Here is a 19,090-nt window from a genome sequence, read left to right as displayed (position 1 = left end):
GAATATTCTTTATGCTTGAGGGAAAAATGTATATTAGTGTTTTCTAAAAATAAAGTATACAAAATTTGCAATCTATATATTTGAATACAAGTGAAATTCTTTTTTCTTATTTAATGGCCTTCATGGTTTTTGTTGGATTCTCTAACTTTTTCATATTTAATAAGTTTGTTTCCTATCTCAACCACATCTTAGAAACTGTGATTTCTACTAGGTAGTAGGCTTGGGAGAACATGAAGCTGTTTCCCTCACGTTATGTGAACTAGAACATGAGTGGGGATGTCTGGTAACACACTCAGATGCCTGCTTTTATTACATATTGATTGATTCAGGATATCTGATCTTCAATTGAAGCAAAAATGACAGTCTCGACAAACTGCTTGGATTTTTTTTAATTTGGCTATATAAAAGTAGTGTCAAATGGTAATGTCTTTAGAGTTAAGATTATGTAATCATTCAGAAATATTTTCTGTTGTGAAATACTTCGAATGTTTTTTCGGAGGTAAAGAGAATGGTATAACGGGCCCCTCTGGCTATCACCTAGCTTCATTAAAAATCCACACATTGTCAGTATTTTTTCATCTATACTTTCATCTGTTCTCCCTTACCCCTAACCACTTGGAGGCAAATCCCAGACTTACTATTTCCTTTGTAAAGTATAATTTTTTTTTATCATAAGTAATCTTTATAGGTTGTCACTTTATTTAGCAAAATGAATATGAGAATGTTGTACTTTTTGGAAGAATAATCTCTCTTATTTCCTATTTTAGGGGTTAGCAAGCTTATATGAGAAATGTAAACACATAAATGCTAAGGATGACTTACCTGGTGTTTATCAAAAGCTCCTGGATCTTTATGAAAGGTAATCACTGTCTGGGGAAAGGCAGTGTCTTTAAAGCTTTAATTGGAATAAACTGATAAAAACTAATACAGAAGTACTCCAAACATTTACTGGGAATTGAGAAGCATTTTTCTTTTATCCTATTGTTAAAGAATCTCCTGATTGTGACTGAAACAGAATCAAAACACTATTAATACAAGGTCAGATTAATTTGGGATGTTTGATATCATTTTCAGTTAAGACCATGGAAGATATTATTTCTTAAACCTTTTATTTTTTTAATGAGAGGCTCACTTTATAAAAAATTTTCTTGCAGTATGAAAGAGGATATGATTTAATTTAAAGAGGCTATGTTCTAATTTAAAATAGTACCTGACGGTATTATTGGGATTTATTAATTTTAGTGTCTTAAGCCCTTGGTTGTTTTCAATAATCAGATTCAAAATCCTTTTTTTTTTTTTTTTATTCTAAGTGTTGACAAACAGAAGTGGTGCGATGTCTGTAAGAAACTTGTGGATCTATATCACCAAGAAAAGAAACACGTAGAGGTTGGTAAACGATTTGCTGGAGTGGTAGACTTCTTTTAATAAAGTCATTGTTAAAAGAAAGCTTTCAGGGTGCCTGAGTGGCTCATTGGTTAAGGGTCAGACTCTTGATTTCAGCTCAGGTCATGATTCTCACTGGTTTGTGAGATTGAGCCCCACGCATCAGGCTCTGCTTGGGATTCCCTCTCTCCCTCTCTCTGTGCGCCTCCTCCATGTGCGAGCATGTGCTCTCTCTCTCTCTCTCTCTCTCTCTCTCAAAAATAAATAAATAAACATTAAAAAGGAAAACTTTCATTTAGTTAGGGAATATTTTAAAAAGTACTGTATGTTATGGTGCCCTGGCATTTTTGATATTTAAAATAAAAATAACCATTTAAGTCTCCCTCTTCGTAGGTGGCCCGAACATGGCACAAATTGATAAAGATGCGGCAGGAGGAAGGTGCAGATGACCAAGAGCTTTATCAGCTGTGGAGGAGACTGACTCAGTTGCTGGCTGAGAGTACTGAGGACCAGAATAACGAGACCCAGCAGTTGGTACTGACCCATTTACTCCCTAGTGTGTGTCATGAAAACTGATCATTTAATTTAGCAAATGGAAACATAGTGGTGTAATCTAAAAAAGAACCATACGTCAAAATTGTTATTTTGTAAGAATTTCGTTTTAAATTCATAGAACTTCTTGCTGACACCATCAGAATTATTGGCCTGCAGTCTCATACTCAGTCTGGACAGAGTAGAATTGGTATTTAGGGTGTCATAATTCACTTCCCTGTATTTATAAGAATCCACAATAAATCAGTTATTTCATCACTGTGAAAAAGAAACTATGAGATTGGCTTTCACAAAACTGTGGTAATTTCTAAAAAGTTGTACTTAAAGGTATGTTTCTTTATGTTTGTGAAATAAAAGTCCTGAATTACTTTGAAGTTTAGCAAGTCAACTAGAGTATTTTGTTTAAGATATTTATTTAGGGTACTTCTATCTAGAAATATTCCTTTTTAGTGTACAGTGTAGGGCACAGTGAAGTAATTGAAAAGAATTTTTTAAAAGATTAAAACTATCCATTGATTTTGAACTGTAAGTGGAAAATGTTTTATCATTCTACTTTTTTATATTTCTAAGTTTAAAAGTAAACTTAATTTCTTACTGTAATAACCACTCAGTGTACACTTGTTAAATTGAATGGACTCTTTATTTATTTACTTTAAATTTTTTTAAAGTTTATTTATTTTTGAGAGAGAGTCTGCACAGCGGGGAAGAGGCAGAGAGAATTAGGGAGACACAGAATCCAAAGCAAAGCAGGCTCCAGGCACAGAGCCCGATGCAGGGCTTGAACCCACAGACAGCGAGATCATGACCAGAGCCAAATTTGGATAGTTAACCAAATGAGCCACCCAGGCACCCCAAATGGACTTTTTAAATATAAGCAATTATAAATGGGAAGTTCCTTGTTTTTGTATGTTTGTTCATTTGTTCACTCATTAATTTATTCCTTTACTCAAAAAATGTTTTTAAGAGCCTGCCAAATTTGTCAGGCAGTGTCCTAAATGCTGGAGATAAAAATAACAAAAATAAGATTTACATTTGTCTGTGTGTAGTTTATATGTGTATAGATTTCATTGTGGAAAAAATTGACAAAATTAGGTGATTTGTCAACTTCTCTCTCTCTCTTTTTTTTAATGTTTATTTATTTTGGAGAGAGAGACAGAGAGGGAGACAGTGTGAGCTAGGGAGGGGCAGAGAGAGAAGAAGACACAGAACTGAAGTAAGCACTAGGCTCTGAGCTGTCAGCACAGAGCTTGACACAGGGCTTGAACCTACTCACTGGGAGATTATGACCTGAGCCAAAGCTGGACGCTCAACTGACTGAGCAACCCAGGTGTCCTAACAACTTCTCTTAAATCATGTCTTTATATTATGACATTATGTAAGTATAGGTTACCAGACTATCAAACATTGCAAAATAAGTAAAATTTTTTTGAATTGTCTGTAATCTCCTCCCCTACTGATGAATTAATTTCATTACTATTTTTTTAAATCCCTTTTGCTAAACAGCACAAGTTAGGCTTCCTTTTCCACAGATCATTAACTTAATCAGAGCAGCAAAATTTTACCTTCTTATGTAGACTTTATACCATACTGCACAAAGAAAATTGCAAGTAATATGAGTGTTCATTATGAAGTCATGGAAATTCATTTTTTAAAAATAACTCCTATAACTAAATGAATAGTATCCTTTAAAAAGCTTGATTTGGATTCTAGAATTGCTCTTCTTGCTCAAATATTTAGGAAGCTTCTTTTGGTATTTTCTTTAAAATCATTTAGTAATATTGGATAAGAAGTGATTTTATTATAGTTCAGTCATATTCCTGGTTTTCTTTTGATAAAAGCATAACCTCATAAGTCTTTTTTTAAGATTAAAAATTTCCTACCATTGAAGATGTTCCAAAGGACACGCTGGTGATTTCAGTAGAGATGTTTTATAAATGATCTGAGCAGTATAGTTACATTGCTATATATGACCATATATCTCCAGTTGACTACTTTATAGGGAATAGCAAGCACTCATCAGAATGTTTTGTTAAATTCATGATGCTGATTTATATAGTTATCCCTTATTAGTTCAGTGCAGTCTCCTGACCAGTTGGGGTTAGACTGTATTCTGAAACCTACATAGCCACTTTTTTCTTCATGAAATTGTCAGGGCTGAACAGTAAAATACATTTGCAATTAATTAGTTGAGGTTGTATCTTGTACAAGTGAGTCTTCCATCTTCAACTGTTTATTACATTTGTCATTTCAGTATGCTACAGATGACAGCTTTGTTTGTTTGTTTCAGCTTTTAACTGCTTTCGAGAATGCACTGGGCTTATCAGAGATTCCTAGTGAAGATCACCAAGTACTTTATAGACATTTCATTCAGTGTTTATCCAAAGTAAGTTGATTTTAAAAATCTCAGATGTGGTTTTTATATTCTTATAAGGAAAATGTTCATGAGTCTATTTTACTATGACTTAGTTTATTTTACTTTAATATTTTCTAGTTTCCTCATGAGACTGCTAGGTTGAAAAAGGCCTGTGAAGGAATGATAAACATCTATCCCACTGTACAATATCCATTAGAGGTGCTTTGTTTGCATTTAATTGAATCAGGTAATTTCTTCTTTATTATATTGTGTATCCTAAGAGTGTATGAGCATGTGAGAGTGATGTTGCTAGCAATAAAACAGCTTTCATTGCCTACCATGTGCCAATGTATTGTTTGCATATTTCTGGACATAAAAGGAAGTACGGTATGTTTTCTTTGTGCACATGAAGAGGCTCATAAATGTAGCGAAGTGATATAGAGGAATTATGAATCATTGAAGTCTTTAGGAAGGCTGGGAATTGAAGAGAGTCTTAAATTTTCCATAGAAATTAGAAAAACCAGAGGAGGTGAAAGGAACTCTAGAAGGCATGAACAGAAGTTTGGAGCTAGGTTGCAATTTTTCAGAATAGTAAAATAGTTTCATTTGCTGTAATGGAAGAAATAACATAAGATAGATTTTGGTTGAATAGGTTAGACTATATTGCATAGGGCTATGACTGTGTTACAAAATGTTTTGTGAAGGATGCCCATTCTCAGCGTTGATGTTGTGTTACAGGGTCACAAGTACATGGTTACACATGCTTTAATACTATAAAGTAATGGAGTGTGTGAGTGATCTCCTTTTTTAATGACACAGAGTAGATTCAAGTCAGAAACTGTGTCTTAAGGTATGCCTTGTGTTCATGCTTCTTTGTGTCCTCTCCTGGGGAGAGAGAACTGATAGCAGCTAGCTTGCTGGGAGTTGCCGGGTCCTAAGCCTGCTGACACCTTGTGCCCAGGGCTGGTGTTCAGTCCATTGACAGCTGACCAGATCAGCTGGCTGACCCAGCTGGTTTTCACGCCAGTCTCTGCCCTTTTTGTCAGTATCTGTGCTAAATAGATTGTCACATAATTTGACCATCATTTTTGTCCATGCCTGGATTCAACCGATATGAGCAAAGTTCATAGAAATTAGTCACTGAAATGGAAATAACAGTACCAGTATCAATGTGGTAGTGATTATAAATTATCGCAGAGCTTTACTAATTGTTTTCACTTGGTTGCTAAATGAGTATACATGTGGGGACGCTTTGTATATGAATAACTATCACATGTTTCATAATAGAAAAATTGTTGAAAACTAGGGCTGGAGATTGCTGAGGGAAAACATCTGTTGGAAAAATATCATTGCATCTATCACGGTTCTCCCCGCTTTAACTTTCCCTTCTAAGTCCTACTTGTCCTTTTTCCTGGCTGGTGTGTGAATTAAAATTCAGAACTGTTACTTTCAGTCTTATATTTTTTTGGTAAAAAGTAAGCAGATCCCTTTTTCTTTAACCAAGTCACAGACTTGCAAGAGTACTTTTCACTAACGTGAGAGAAGAAATACTAAATGTTGCAGTTGACTTATGAAGTATAAAGTCAAACTACTATGGTAGTATGCAGGATAGATTGTATAGAAGATAGGCCAGGTTGGGTAGACTAAATGATCTTGGGAATGAATGAACTGCGAATATGACAGTGACAATAGAAAGTAACACCTGAATGAAAAAAAATAGCAGAGATTTGTTAGTGGTAAATGGAGGGAGAAAATAATTTTACTTTTAGCTCTCTTGAAAAATTGGCCTCATATGGAATGATCATCTGTAAAAACGTTGAGTTGTGGAGAGGAGATGTTACTGGGTATTCAAAGGGAAAATGCCCATCTGGCTTGCAGAGGTGAGATCTCTACTAAGGCTAGACATAAGATTTAGAGATCAACTGCATGTAGGTCAAAGTGAAGTGAATGCGTGACTTCAGAAGATGACTAAAGGGCAAAAAACCTGAAAACTGTGTCTTGGGTGGTGCTGGCTGGCTTGAAGGGAAAGGGAGGAAGAAAGGAAAGAAGGAAGTAGAAAACGGAGATGCAGGGAGGTCTGACAGGGACATGGTGGAACCTGATGTGAAACAACAGAGAAGGCAAGGAAAGATCTTCACTGACATACTGAGCAGCTAGTTTTATGATTAGGAGGGCTTTATTTAGGGTTATCTTTTCTAACCAAGGTTATTGAATTGGAAGTTAGATTTCAGTAATGGGAAAAGAGTTCAAAGAAGTGGTTAGCAGGTATTCCAAGAAGCAGTCCAGGGACTTGACTGACTGTTTAAGGGAAAGGAGGAGGAAGGGGGCAAAGGGGATGGTAAACTTTTGGAGGAATAGGAGGATTGTACCAATGTTGCTTGGGAGGAGAGTGCCGAGAAGACAGGGCAAGTTAACAGAGGCCCAGTCAGACACTTGCAGTATGAGGAGCATACTCGTGAAGTTCTGTGGGTTTTCTTTTTCCACTGACAGGAAACAGTTCCAATATTCACCTAGTTTCTTCAGATTTTAACATGAGACCCAGTAGGTTCCCAAAATAAATGGGCTGATTTTCGTAGTTGACCTCTGGCTCCCATTTCTCCATCCCTTTTTCTACGGTTACAGTTGCTATTGAGAAAGTAATGGCTGGTGTTTATCCTTTTCTATTTTCTTTCAGCTCTTAATGGTTTATACTATTCCCTTATTTTTGACCTCCTCACATGCCAAATGGCACAGGAGAATACTTGAAACTTCTTCTTGAGGACTGATTGAAAGCTTTCTCAATAAGCACACGTATGCCTCTAATACAGATTTGTTGAGTATGCATGACCCTTCTATTTCAAAGAGACTACAAAATTATAGAAGAAATTAGATCAACAAAGTCTGCAGAGTTTTGCACATAAATTCAGTATTTAACAAAGCATTCTAGTAAAGAGAGAGCAAGTGAGTTATTCTGAATGATTAGAGAGTATGTTGGCTTATGTGGAAAAAACCATCCTTGGAGACAGTATTTTGTAGAACTGAAAGAGAGAAAGGTTTATAACCTGGTAAAGGGGAGTAGGTAGATGGATGACACATATGGTATATCAAGGACGAGTTTTTTCTCTATGGGGTTTTTGGCTGTAAGAATTTGTGGGATGGAGTGGTTCAGGTTTAGGTACATTTTAAGGTAAAGCATTATTCTGGGGGTTGAGCTTTAACAGTTAATGCAGGATAGTAGGAAGCTATGCTTAACGATTTCTTGTGTTTTTTTTTCATTGCTCTTCTAAACCAAACTTTCTGTGTATTAAGAACTTGGGAAAATCTGTAAGGTCTTTAAAGGCTGACCTGTCCTCCCCCAGTGTGGTTTAGTATCTGTGGGATTTGGTACTTCTCAGCACTGGGTTCTCTTACCCTGGGGACAGTACATTTCGTTCTCCTTTGTCCTCCTTTCAGTGTTGAGACTTGAAGATTCATTTTCAAAATGATTCAGTTTATAAAGCTTCACATCACAGGTAGTGAATAGCTTTCACAGCTGTCAGCTGATAAAATGTTATTTCATGCTAAATGACCATCTCAATTTCTTTTATTTTGCTTTATAGCTGAAATGGGGGAGGATAAGAAAGCTTGGTTCTTCAAATCCAAACACGAAAAAGTTCCAGATTTTGTGCTCTGGAAATATTAGAAAATCCATATGAAAATAAAGAAATGAGTACATGCTGTTTTGAGTTTTTTTCCCCAAGCTAGGTTTATATAAAAGAAAAATTCTATAGTAGCGATCAATTTCTTTGTGATGTCAGCAATTGGTTATTTTTTAAAAGTCACTTTTTTTTTTGGTGGTAAAATTTAGGAAACAATTGTTATAGGTATTACTGAGCATCTATCCTGAATTTCAGAATACCTTTTATTCTTGGAGATTTAGCATTGATCAGCCCCAAATCTAGCTTGCTTTGTTGACAAATAAAAATAATATTGTCAAACTTGTTTTCAAGTTGTTAAATCTGGAATCTTAGGTGCTTTTAAATGTTAAAAAGATGGGGCGCCTGGGTGGCTCAGTCAGTTAAGCCTCCGACTTCGGCTCAGGTCAGATCTCACGTTCGTGGGTTCGAGTCCCGAGTCAGGCTCTGTGCTGACAGCTAGCTCAGAGTCTGGAGCCTGCTTCCGGTTCTGTGTCTCCTTCTCTCTCTGCCCCTCCCCCTCTCATGCTCTGTCTCTCTCTGTATCAAAAATAAATAAAACATTAAAAAAATTAAATGTTAAAAAGAGCAGATAAATTAAATAAATGATTTTCCTTTCAGAAGTATATTTCCTCTGATTCTAGTCTCCACCTATTATTTAGCTAGTATTCTCAGCAACAGTTAGTATGAAGAGAATTGAGGATTGAAGCTTTGGAATTTCCTGTCTCTACATAGGATCAATAATGTTGTTACTACTGTTGATGATTTGGGGAAACACTAGAGAAAATTCCTGTTTGTCATATGTAGAGAATATGTTTCCCAGAGCTACAACATAGTCTCCCCAAATCTCTTGATTTCTGTGATTGTGCCCCCAGATACTAAGGAAAGTTTATCTTGTTTTAAAGGTTTTCATGTTTATCTTAACCTTTTAGAAATTGTTTTCATCTACCTACCCATACTTTGTTTACCTTTGTAAGTTTTTAGGTACTGTGCAAATGGATGATCTTGAAAGATGCATGAATGACTTTTCTTCTTTCTATCACGGGTGTGTTTTCTGTAATAAGGGCAGTTATGTGGCCAGGGTAGTCTGTCACGAATTACATTTCTATGGAATAAGAGAATTTCTATTCAGATGGGTAGAAATTTAAGGTAAAAAAATGTTTTTATTAAAAAATTTTTTTTTAATGTTGTATTTATTTTTTGAGAGAGAGAGAGAGAGACAGAGACAGAGTGTGAGCAGGGGAGGGGCAGAGAGAGAGGAGGAGACACAGAATCCTACGCAGGCTCCACGGTGCCAGCATGGAGCCTGACATGTAGCTCTAACTCACGAACTGTGAAATCATGACCTGAGCAAAAGTCGGAAGCTTAACTGACTAAGCCACCTAGGTGCCCGTAGGTACAATTTTAATAGCCATTTTATTTTATTTTCCAGAAGGGTGAAGATTTTTATTTTTCCACAGTAATTCTCAGCCATTACTTATTAGCAGACTAAGCTTTTTGGAACATCAGTTCATAATGGTGTTCTTAAAGGATCATTACAATATTTAATCGATGTCTACTGTATACAAGATACTATGCTAGTCCCTACCCTCTAGAAGTTACTGTTTAGCTGCAGATGTAGAAACAGAAGGTATATAGATGACTAATGATAAAGGTGGCATATGGTATTGGTACATACTATAGGAATGCGGTTCTTATAGTATTGTCTCTGAACCAGTAACATCATTAGAAATGCCAACATTCAGGTCTAATATCAGGCCTACTGAAATCAGAAACAGTGGGGCTTAGCATTCCGTGATTCTGATGTCCAGTTTAGACAATACCTCTGGTTGAAAAGGGGGGGAAATCCCTGGTTTGCTTGAGAGGAACGAGGCATGTCTATTTTTGGAAATTAACATTTATGGAAGCAATAGTGAAACATGTTGGAAGAAGAAAATTCATATCTAGAAGCATCATAATAGCTGATTCAGGTCTTTTTTACAAGTTAATAAAAGTAGTATTTCTTCCAACTTACTTCATATCTCACCAAACAGTACTAAAGTTTTAATTCTTTAGCCATTATGATTTTTTTTTTACTAACTTGGTACTAACTTGGACTTCTAAATCAGTATGTACTATCATGGGTTATGCATTGGTGTGTATCTGGTTTTGAAAAATTTGAAACATATAGGCCAAATGGTAACATGCAAAGGATTTATCTTTGACATCTGTGACTGAAAGAATGGCTCCACATGAGGGTATGTGTTTTAAATAGACATTAAAGCCTCAGGCTGCTCTTTCAGATAAATTAATTTGTTCCCCATATTTATTGCATCAGGTTGTAGTTTTTAAGAATCTTCCTTTGTGATTAAACCATTTATTGAAGTGGTGGATACTACACACAGTTTATTCTCAAGACAGAAGTCACATTTTCCACTTGTTTTTATGCTTCTCTGGGGAGGGAAAACCTGAGATTGAGGTTGGAAAAAAATGGAAATGTAATAAATAATATTTTCTAAACTAAATTATTTTAGCAACATAAATTTGAAATAAATATAAGCATTGGATGATTATGACATAAGCTTAACCATTAACTTATATAGGAAAATAAAATTTTTGAAAGAATGGAGAAATATACTACTTACTGGACTTGTAATCTTAAGAAGAATGTGCCTAAGTTTTTGTATAGTATCTTGACAAGTAGACTATTAATCCTAGATTCCGGAAGAACACTAGGTATGGCAGCCTGGTGGCCACATCTCTCGCAGCACCTGGTTGCCCAGGGAGAGACACGGGCGAAGAAACTGCCCTTAGGGATTCCTTCATGTAACAGCCAAAACTGTTACTGCTGAACGGAAAAAGCAGCGCTGGCACGCGGAAGGCGGTGTGTCTCACTAGTGACTAGTAGCAGTAGGTTTCTTGTTTGAAACCTCTGAGTGTAACTGAAGGTTTGGTTTACCCATACTGCAGTGGGTGAAGTGGTTTCTACTTCCAAAATTTAACAAGATGAGGAGCATAAGTTTTTAATGAAACGTTAAAATTTTTGTTATTTGTTGGTCTATTTAGGTTTTGAATTTCTGGAATCTATATGGTGGAAGATATGTAAGATAGCATTTGAGATTTAAGTATATATGTTTGGGCAATTAGAAATTTGAAGTATTGGGGCCCCTGGGAGGCTCAGTTGGTTAAGCATCCCACTTCAACTCAGGTCATGATTTCGCGGTCCATGAGTCTAAGCCTCACATCAGGCTTTGTGCTGACAGTTTGTAGCCTGGAGCCTGCTTTGGATTCTTTGTCTCCTTCTCTCTCTGTCCTCCCTCACTTGCACTCTGTGTCTCTCTCAAAAATAAATAAACCTAAAAAAATTTTTTAAAGAATTTTGGAGTATGCATGCTAATAATTTTTCTTTTTAATTCCAGGCAGTCTTACTGATGAAGGACAGCAGTATTGTCACAGACTAGTGGAAATGGATCCAAAAAGTGGTCCAGGCTTCATTGGTTTGGGGATTAAAGCATTACAAGACAAAAAGTATGAAGATGCTGTTAGGAACCTAACGGAAGGCAAGTGTACAGCATAGAGCATGTGACATGGGGTACAGCTGTAACCAAACTCGAGGGTCTTGTCGCTTGGAGTGCTTTAAATTGAACACAATGCAAGGAAGTATTATTGAAAGGAAAGAACTTTTATTACTTGTCACAAGTAAGGAGACAGGGAGATAGCTTTCAAGGTACTATCTCCCCATGGGGTTAGTACAGGAAGTGTTTATTCAGTGGATTAGGGGGCAGGGGCAGACAGCTGATGAATACATTAATTTAATGTACACATATTTTCTCCCCAGTTTAAAGCCTTTCACGGGTTTCCAGCTGCCCTTAGGATAACATGCAAACTCCTTCACAGGGTTTTGCAACCCTCTGGAGTCTGATTTCTTGTCCTTTGCTGCTCCCATACTTCATTTTCAAATAGAATGAATCCATATGCTGTTACTTAGGAGGCATCTTGGTTGCAGTGTGCATGCCTAGCATGTCAGCATGCTAGTCCATACATTGTATGTTCAAAAAAGGGCAGAAAACCCCATTCAAGGAAAAAAAAAAATCTTACTATTATAATGATCTAAAGGTAACTTCAGGATCGCTCGGGTGAGCTATGGTACAGGTCCGCAGCTCCAAATCTGCTCAGACTGGCTCATGCAGGGGGCTGTCAGGTAAAAAACACCTAGTAGACTGCCAGGTAGGAACTGCTGGCATGATCTCACAGTTCCTGAGATCAAGTCTTTTGTAAGACTCTGCACTTACAGCACAGAGCCTGCTTAGAATTCTATCTCCTTCTCTTTCTGCCCCTCTCCTGCATGTTCTCTCTCTCTTTTTCTCTCTCAAAACAAATAAATAAAAACATTAAAAAAATAGGAATGTATATTTAAGATAGTAAAATAGAGCAGAAAATAAATAATGCTTATATATTCTGGAATTTGCTTAGGTCTGAATTCATTCCAAAACTGTTGCTCACTAATTTCAAGACCGTGAGAAAACTAATTAAATTCTCTGTGTCTCATTTGTAAAATACGGATACTTAGATATATTTTTACCATGCTGCCACCCTTAGGAATCTTTATCTTAGTTTTGCCAAGAAACTTTTACTTAGTTTTAACATTTGTCAGAATGGATGAACTTAAATTCAAGTAGAATTGCTGAATAACAAATGAAAGCTTGGAGTGGGAGGAGCTTTCCAAGCCAAGAGCTGAAATAGCCTGAGAGGAGAGCGTGGCAGGGATTCAGCGTGGTTCAGCAAGATGTGAGGAGGACCTACGGGAGCAGGAAGAGTTAAGAAATTATGCTGGAGAGGGGCTTTGTACCCCTTGTGAAGAAGTTTGCATGGTATCCTAAGGGCAGCTGGGAACCTGTGGAATGTTTTAAGCAGGGAAATTTCATAATTCCATTTGTATTTTTAGAGGTATTCTGGCTGCAGTGTAGAGAATGAATTGGAATGGGTGGCAAGCACTTGCAGTGATCTGGGGTCAAAAGATGGTGGAGATGTGAGCTGAAGTAGTGGTGGTGGAGAAATGAACTGGGGCATGGAATCAATGTGGGGAATGATCACGTATGAGAGACAAGGGAGAGGGGAGGGATCTGATCTCGGGGGTAGATGGTAGTGCCATTCATCTCAGTGGTCCTAGTAAGTTTGGATTTTGTGACTGCTTTTATCCTTTTAGGCTTAAAGGAAAGCCCTCTTTGCACAGCTGGGTGGTATCATCTGGCCGAAGCCCAAGTTAAAATGCATAGACCTAAGGAAGCTGTTCTTTCATGCAATCAAGGTATTCCTGATATCTCTATGGGTGGCCAACTCTGTTTCCTTTCGTATTAAAGGAGAAAGATAGTGGTTTAAAAACACTCACATGCTTTGTTTTGTATTGTAAGTTACTAATATAAAATTCATTGAGATGGTCAAATAATGCCAAGTATATATGCATATAGTGTAGTTACTTTTAAATTAACAATGAGTATTTTTCAAAGGATTCCTTGGAATTTTGACTTAGTCCGTTTAGGCTTGTGTGGAGGTGCTCTGTGTTTTCATTTAAGCAAGTTTCTGGTGCATCCAGGACTTCAGGAGTTTTCGATTCCTCTGATGTAAATAAGAGAAGCCTTAGGCATCTTGGAGCCTATTTGAATGTGATCAGATGGGTCATGTGAGGGCAGGGAATCATAAAAAGGGATTCACTGGTCTTGACACAGCTGGTGGCCTACCCTCCGTAGTTGAGAAACAGTTCACCCTGGTCCTTTTGAATTCTGCTTCTTTCCCTTTTTGGTATTCCTAATTTGCTAAGTTTGTTACTGATGATTTGGCTAACCTTTGTTATGTAGCAGATACACATATAGACAGCCATTGTATTTCAGGGTGTTCAATTTTATCATATATTTGTAAAGATAGAGATTTTAAATTGAGTTGTGTTTTAAATTCAGATGTTTCCATAAAGAATTCAAGGAAGAATCTATCTTTAGCTCTGAATTATTTTTCGTGTATATTATTTTGGCAATTTATTCTTACTGTATCTCCAATTTATTATTTTTCACCCTTAACATGAAGAAAAAAGTGAATATGGTTGTCTTCATTCAGTTGTCCTTAATTTTGTCAGCTCTGAAGAACATAGATAATCTTGGTGTGTCTGGTGGCAGTCTTCATCAGAAGAATCTTTGTCTCCGTTTGAAAGCAGAGGCTTTGATTAAACTCTCAGATTATGAATCTTCAGTGGAAGCAATTTGTACTCTTGATCAGGTAGTCTTATCATCAGGTTTTTCCCTTCAACTTTATTTTTTCCAGTCAACCGGGCATCAACCACTCTCTCCTTACCACAGATATTTACTCAGACAAATTTTGTGTTAGAGGTATGAATTCACCACATCTGCACTTTCCAGATCACACACTCGGAAACTTCCAAAGTTATTTGTTTCCCTCTTGGTTAAGTACTTAGACTGTTTTTCATAGATGTGCTTTCTTTCTTTAGTATTATTCTTATTCTCCTTTTCTCTTTTAGCCCTCGTAGGTTATTCCTACTTGATTATTTTTAATTTGGGGTTCTAAATTTTTTCCTCCAGAAAAGATTTCATAGATTATTGACAAGAACAGTTAAGGACTCTAGTAGATTCATAGTAAACAATATTATTTACTTGTTTTTCAATTTAATAAAATAGAAGGAGATTGATATTTAAGAAGGAATCCTATTTCTTAATGTTTTTGATTCAGGCATTTAGAAATTTTTTGGCAAAAAGCTATTAATTATGAATTATAACAACATGGTACTTTTAAACACTTTTTTGATAAAAGCTATTTTTTATCTAAAATTAAAATTACTCACTGTATTGTAGAATTTTGAATTTTTAAAATATCATTGTTTGGTATCTCAAAGGACTTTGCATTTCATCAAAATTAGAATAGTTGTTTGTACTCTTCAAAACTAATACTTTAATTTCTTATTTTCTACTTGTCTTCTAACAATAATGTGTTTTGTGTGAATGCTTTGAGGTCTTTCCAATCTTTTCTTTTTCCCCCCACACCAAAAAAAAAAAAAGTTTCTTGGACAGCTGGTGAAATCCAGGTCTGAAACAGAAAATGTATAGGATAAGCCCAGAACATTTTAGAATGCTCAAAAGCAAGGAAACTATATAAGGCTACTAGAATTGTGTTAGAAAGGCTTAGGAACTGGCTAAAGGGGAATTTGAGCACCAGTAACTTCAGGAGATTGAAAAATACCAAATATGTTTAAATCCATGTATTCAAGATGATACCAAAAAATCCTCAATAAATAAAAATCTTTGGAGGGTGCTGAGGAACCATTTGGAAAGAATCAAAATATTCTGCCTTTCCGTTATGAACTATTTCTCAGAATAATCAAAGAGATAATGAGAGCAGGGAAATTTTGTTGAGGTATTCCATTGAATAAGGAAAAAAGGAATATATAATTGGAAAATCACCATTTTGCGATCTGTAATGAATTAACAGAGCTAAGGCATTGAGGATCAGTGGTTGCTAACATGACTAAAAGAAAGAACTGTACATAATAAGTACGTATGCACATGAAGTAGTCTTGCCAAAGCATTAGGCCTGAATCAGATTAAGCTTTCAGGCCTAACGACTAATTTACAAAAGATACAGGGGACCAAGGAACACTTCAGGACCATGAGACTATATTCATCAATTGTAAGAGAGGAAAAAAGAATGGAAGGGAGCCCTATAGATGAAAAGAGGCTAAGAGACATATCAGTGCCTTGAAATGTATGTAGCTTATTTGGATTTGATTCAGATATTGTCTGAGCCAACTGAGAGATTTAAACACTCGCTAAGTTTTTTGATGATATGAAGAATGTATTGTTGGTTTGTCTAGGTGTTTATAATGGTAGTATGATTGTGTTATATAAAAATGAACTTAGTTTTTAGATAAACATTCTAAAGCATTGATGAGAAGTTATAATGTCTGGGATAATTTAAGCAGGTGTGTAGTGAAACGGGTGTAGGTATGGATGAGAAAAATTGTATTTGAGTTAATTTTGAAGCTAGATAATGAGAACATGTGGGATTATTGTACTATTTTCTAATTTTTTGAAATGCATTTGACATTTTCTCTAATCAAAAAGTTACAAAAATGAATGTGTTCATAGTGATGGGAATCAGGACATGTATGTCTTTAATCTATGCTCATCTATGGTCATTCCTTAATTAAAACAAACATTGCTGATTTATGTTGAAAGAGACTTAATAGCAGTTCTTTACAATCATTTTCTAGGTTTCTGATGCAAATAATATCCCAGGACTTTTGGTTCTTAAAAGCTTGGCCTATCTGAATAAAGGCTCATTGGATGAAGCTTCAAAGGTTGGTTTTTTCCATCCAAACTGGGAAGTTTTTTAAATTACAAGTTACTTTATTTGAATAAGGAAATTGACAGATATCTACTTTATAGATTATGGAAGACCTTCTCTCTTCTTACCCTGACCTAGCTGAAGTTCATTACCTGGAGGCTTTGATTCATTTTACCAAAAAGGACTATCCACAAGCAGAGAAATGGTAAGAATACATTTAGATTGCTCATAGATCAAGTCATATCTTAATTTATTTTATCTTGCAAAAATTCAAAATGTGTGGATTTGATAAAGATCTATTCTGTATTAATTTGATCTGTGTATGCATCAATATTTTTAAGAAATGTATTTAGCATGTAGCACACTAACTGTGAGAAAATTCTGTGATGGATTTGAATTCTGACTGGTTGATCGTAACGGTCAAGGAGCATATATAATGTTTAGTGTATGCTCTTAAACACAGCACATCGGCAAAACTAAAAGGCCATTTGCTTTTATAAGCTCCTCTTCAAATAACTTTTTCTCTCTCTAATCTCTCTCTAATCTAAATGATAAACTACTGACTTATTTCTGGTTTAGCATCTTTGAGTCATTCAAACTTTGTCCCAACTAGGAGTTTCCTACATTGTGTTTGTGTGTATCTTCTTACTTCCTTTTGGTGACTTAGTTTCCAGAGAGCTCTTGAGAAAGATGCTGAGGTTGCTGAATATCATTATCAACTTGGGTTAACATATTGGTTCATGGATGAGGAAACAAGAAAAGATAAAACAAAGGCTCTGACTCACTTTCTAAAGGTAAAACATGTGGTATTATTTAATTCTTAGTTGAAATGGATTCATTATAAAATCATAAACACTAACCATATAAGTTAGGTACTTAAAATTACTGTTTATTGAACTGTTTCTTTTTTAACTGAGCTTTTTTGATGTTTGATCTCTCTCACATAAAGTTTTGTGAGAATGTTATATGGGTAAGGAGAAAATAAAAAAATAAAAGTTACTTATTTGACTTTTTATTTTTTAAAGTTTATTTATTTATTTTGAGAGAGAGGGAGAGAGAGCAAGAGCACACTTTTTTTTTTTTTTTTAATGCCATTCCCCCACTCCAAGAGCACACTTAAGCAAGCACAAGCCGGGGAAGGGCGGAGAGGGGAGAGGGAGAGGATCTCAGGCTGGCTTCATGCTTAGCGCAAATGCGGGGCTCGAGTCCATGACCATGAGATCATGACCTGAGTTGAAATCAAGAGTCAGCTACCTAACTGAGTGAGCCACCCAGGCACTTCTAAAAGTTATTTATGTAAGAAACAGACATAATAGAGAATGAGACATAATTATCTCTGGAAAAGAATATTGTTTTTAAGTAATTCCACTGTAGTTTTATGACCATATATACCTCTAGACATTTAATTTTTTATATTTTAGGTGTTTCACAAGTAAAAGTCTTACATTCTTACCTTGATGCATAAAAGAAGATGAATGTAATAATAACTTTAATTTCACATTTCTTTTTAACAAAGAAATAGTATTTTTACCCTTGTTTTTTTATAAGCAGTGACAACCAGCTTTCCTGTTGCTAAAGCAATCATACATTAAAGGATGTGCTGGCATCTTTTTATAGGTTTAATGAAATTGTTCCATTTTTCTTTTAATCGGTGCATGTATCTTTTGTGTTTTTAAAGAGACCCACTCAAACAAACTTTAATATTGTGTTGCTATCAATCTTTATTTTAAAGGCTGCCAGACTGGACACATACATGGGAAAAGTTTTCTGCTATTTAGGTCATTACTACAGAGATGTGGCAGGAGATAAAAACAGAGCTCGCGGCTGTTACAGGAAAGCATTTGAATTAGATGATACTGATGCTGAATCAGGAGCTGCAGCAGTTGACTTAAGTGTGGAGCTTGAAGAGATGGTGTGTCTAATAACTTAAGCACTTTTTTATCCTGAGTATAGAAATGGAAACATTTTTATATATGTATACCTGAAAGTTATTTTTAAAATTTTTCTTTGTAGATAAATAGAAATACGTTTGCCATTGTTTATGGAGTAAATTTTCTTTTCATTGGCAGACATTATATTATTCCTCACTTACTGTTGAAACTGTAGATTAGTATAAATCAGTATAAGTTTAAAAAATCTAAAGTGGTAAATGAAAATGTTTAGGTATTATACATAGGTTGTCTATATTTTTATGATATTCGCTATATCTAATACTGGTTTTTTTCTTAATTTTAGGAAACTGCCTTAGCTCTTCTAACAACAGTTACTCAAAAGGCCAGTGCTGGGACGGCAAAGTGGGCGTGGCTTAGGCGCGGATTATACTATCTGAGAGCTGGTCAGCATTCTCAAGCAGTGGCTGAGTAAGGCGCCTTTTATTTAAACTGTTAGACAGCCTGTTGGTTCCTTAAATTAAACTTCTATTTATGCCCAAAATGGACTTGACAAGTTTCCTCATTCCAGATTATATTTTGAGAGAAGAAATAGCAAAATTTATTTATAGTTGATTGGTTCTCATTATCTGCAAGGCACTGGAAAATGAAAAAAATAGATTAAATGATGTCTTGTAGTTAAGGGAATAGCCAGTCTAATGAAATGAAGGTTTCCTAGTGTTAAACATGTAATAGGTTCTCAGTGGAAACTTAAGGAATGATAAAAGGCCAAGGCCGATACCTTTGTTGTTCTACTAACATGCTTTGTTTTGGGGCGGGGGGTACATTTGACAGCTTGAAGTCCATGTGGAGCAGCTCATTTTCAGCTATTTGGTATGAATTATACTCAAGAGTAGAGGCACCTGGCTGCCTCAGTTGGTAGAGCATGCAACTCT

General features: G+C 35.8%; 1 protein-coding gene across 2 annotated transcripts in view; it reads left to right on the top strand.

Annotated features, from left to right (window-relative positions):
* TTC37 (tetratricopeptide repeat domain 37) overlaps positions 1-19,090 on the top strand; it is an 83,280-nt gene that overhangs the window by 11,884 nt on the left and 52,306 nt on the right. For both annotated transcript variants that reach the window (XM_029942621.1, XM_029942622.1), the window contains exons 6-18: positions 768-859; positions 1,311-1,386; positions 1,777-1,917; positions 4,223-4,318; positions 4,427-4,535; positions 11,340-11,480; positions 13,127-13,228; positions 14,048-14,187; positions 16,193-16,279; positions 16,368-16,471; positions 16,934-17,060; positions 17,999-18,178; positions 18,502-18,626. In XM_029942621.1, the coding sequence (XP_029798481.1) occupies positions 768-859; positions 1,311-1,386; positions 1,777-1,917; positions 4,223-4,318; positions 4,427-4,535; positions 11,340-11,480; positions 13,127-13,228; positions 14,048-14,187; positions 16,193-16,279; positions 16,368-16,471; positions 16,934-17,060; positions 17,999-18,178; positions 18,502-18,626 (1,520 nt within the window). The remainder of the gene's footprint in view (positions 1-767; positions 860-1,310; positions 1,387-1,776; positions 1,918-4,222; positions 4,319-4,426; positions 4,536-11,339; positions 11,481-13,126; positions 13,229-14,047; positions 14,188-16,192; positions 16,280-16,367; positions 16,472-16,933; positions 17,061-17,998; positions 18,179-18,501; positions 18,627-19,090) is intronic.

The sequence above is a fragment of the Suricata suricatta genome, chromosome 6 (genome assembly GCF_006229205.1).
Source record: "Suricata suricatta isolate VVHF042 chromosome 6, meerkat_22Aug2017_6uvM2_HiC, whole genome shotgun sequence".
NCBI lineage: Eukaryota > Metazoa > Chordata > Mammalia > Carnivora > Herpestidae > Suricata > Suricata suricatta.
Note: the sequence above shows the minus strand (reverse complement) of the source record. Positions and strands in the feature narration are given on the sequence as shown.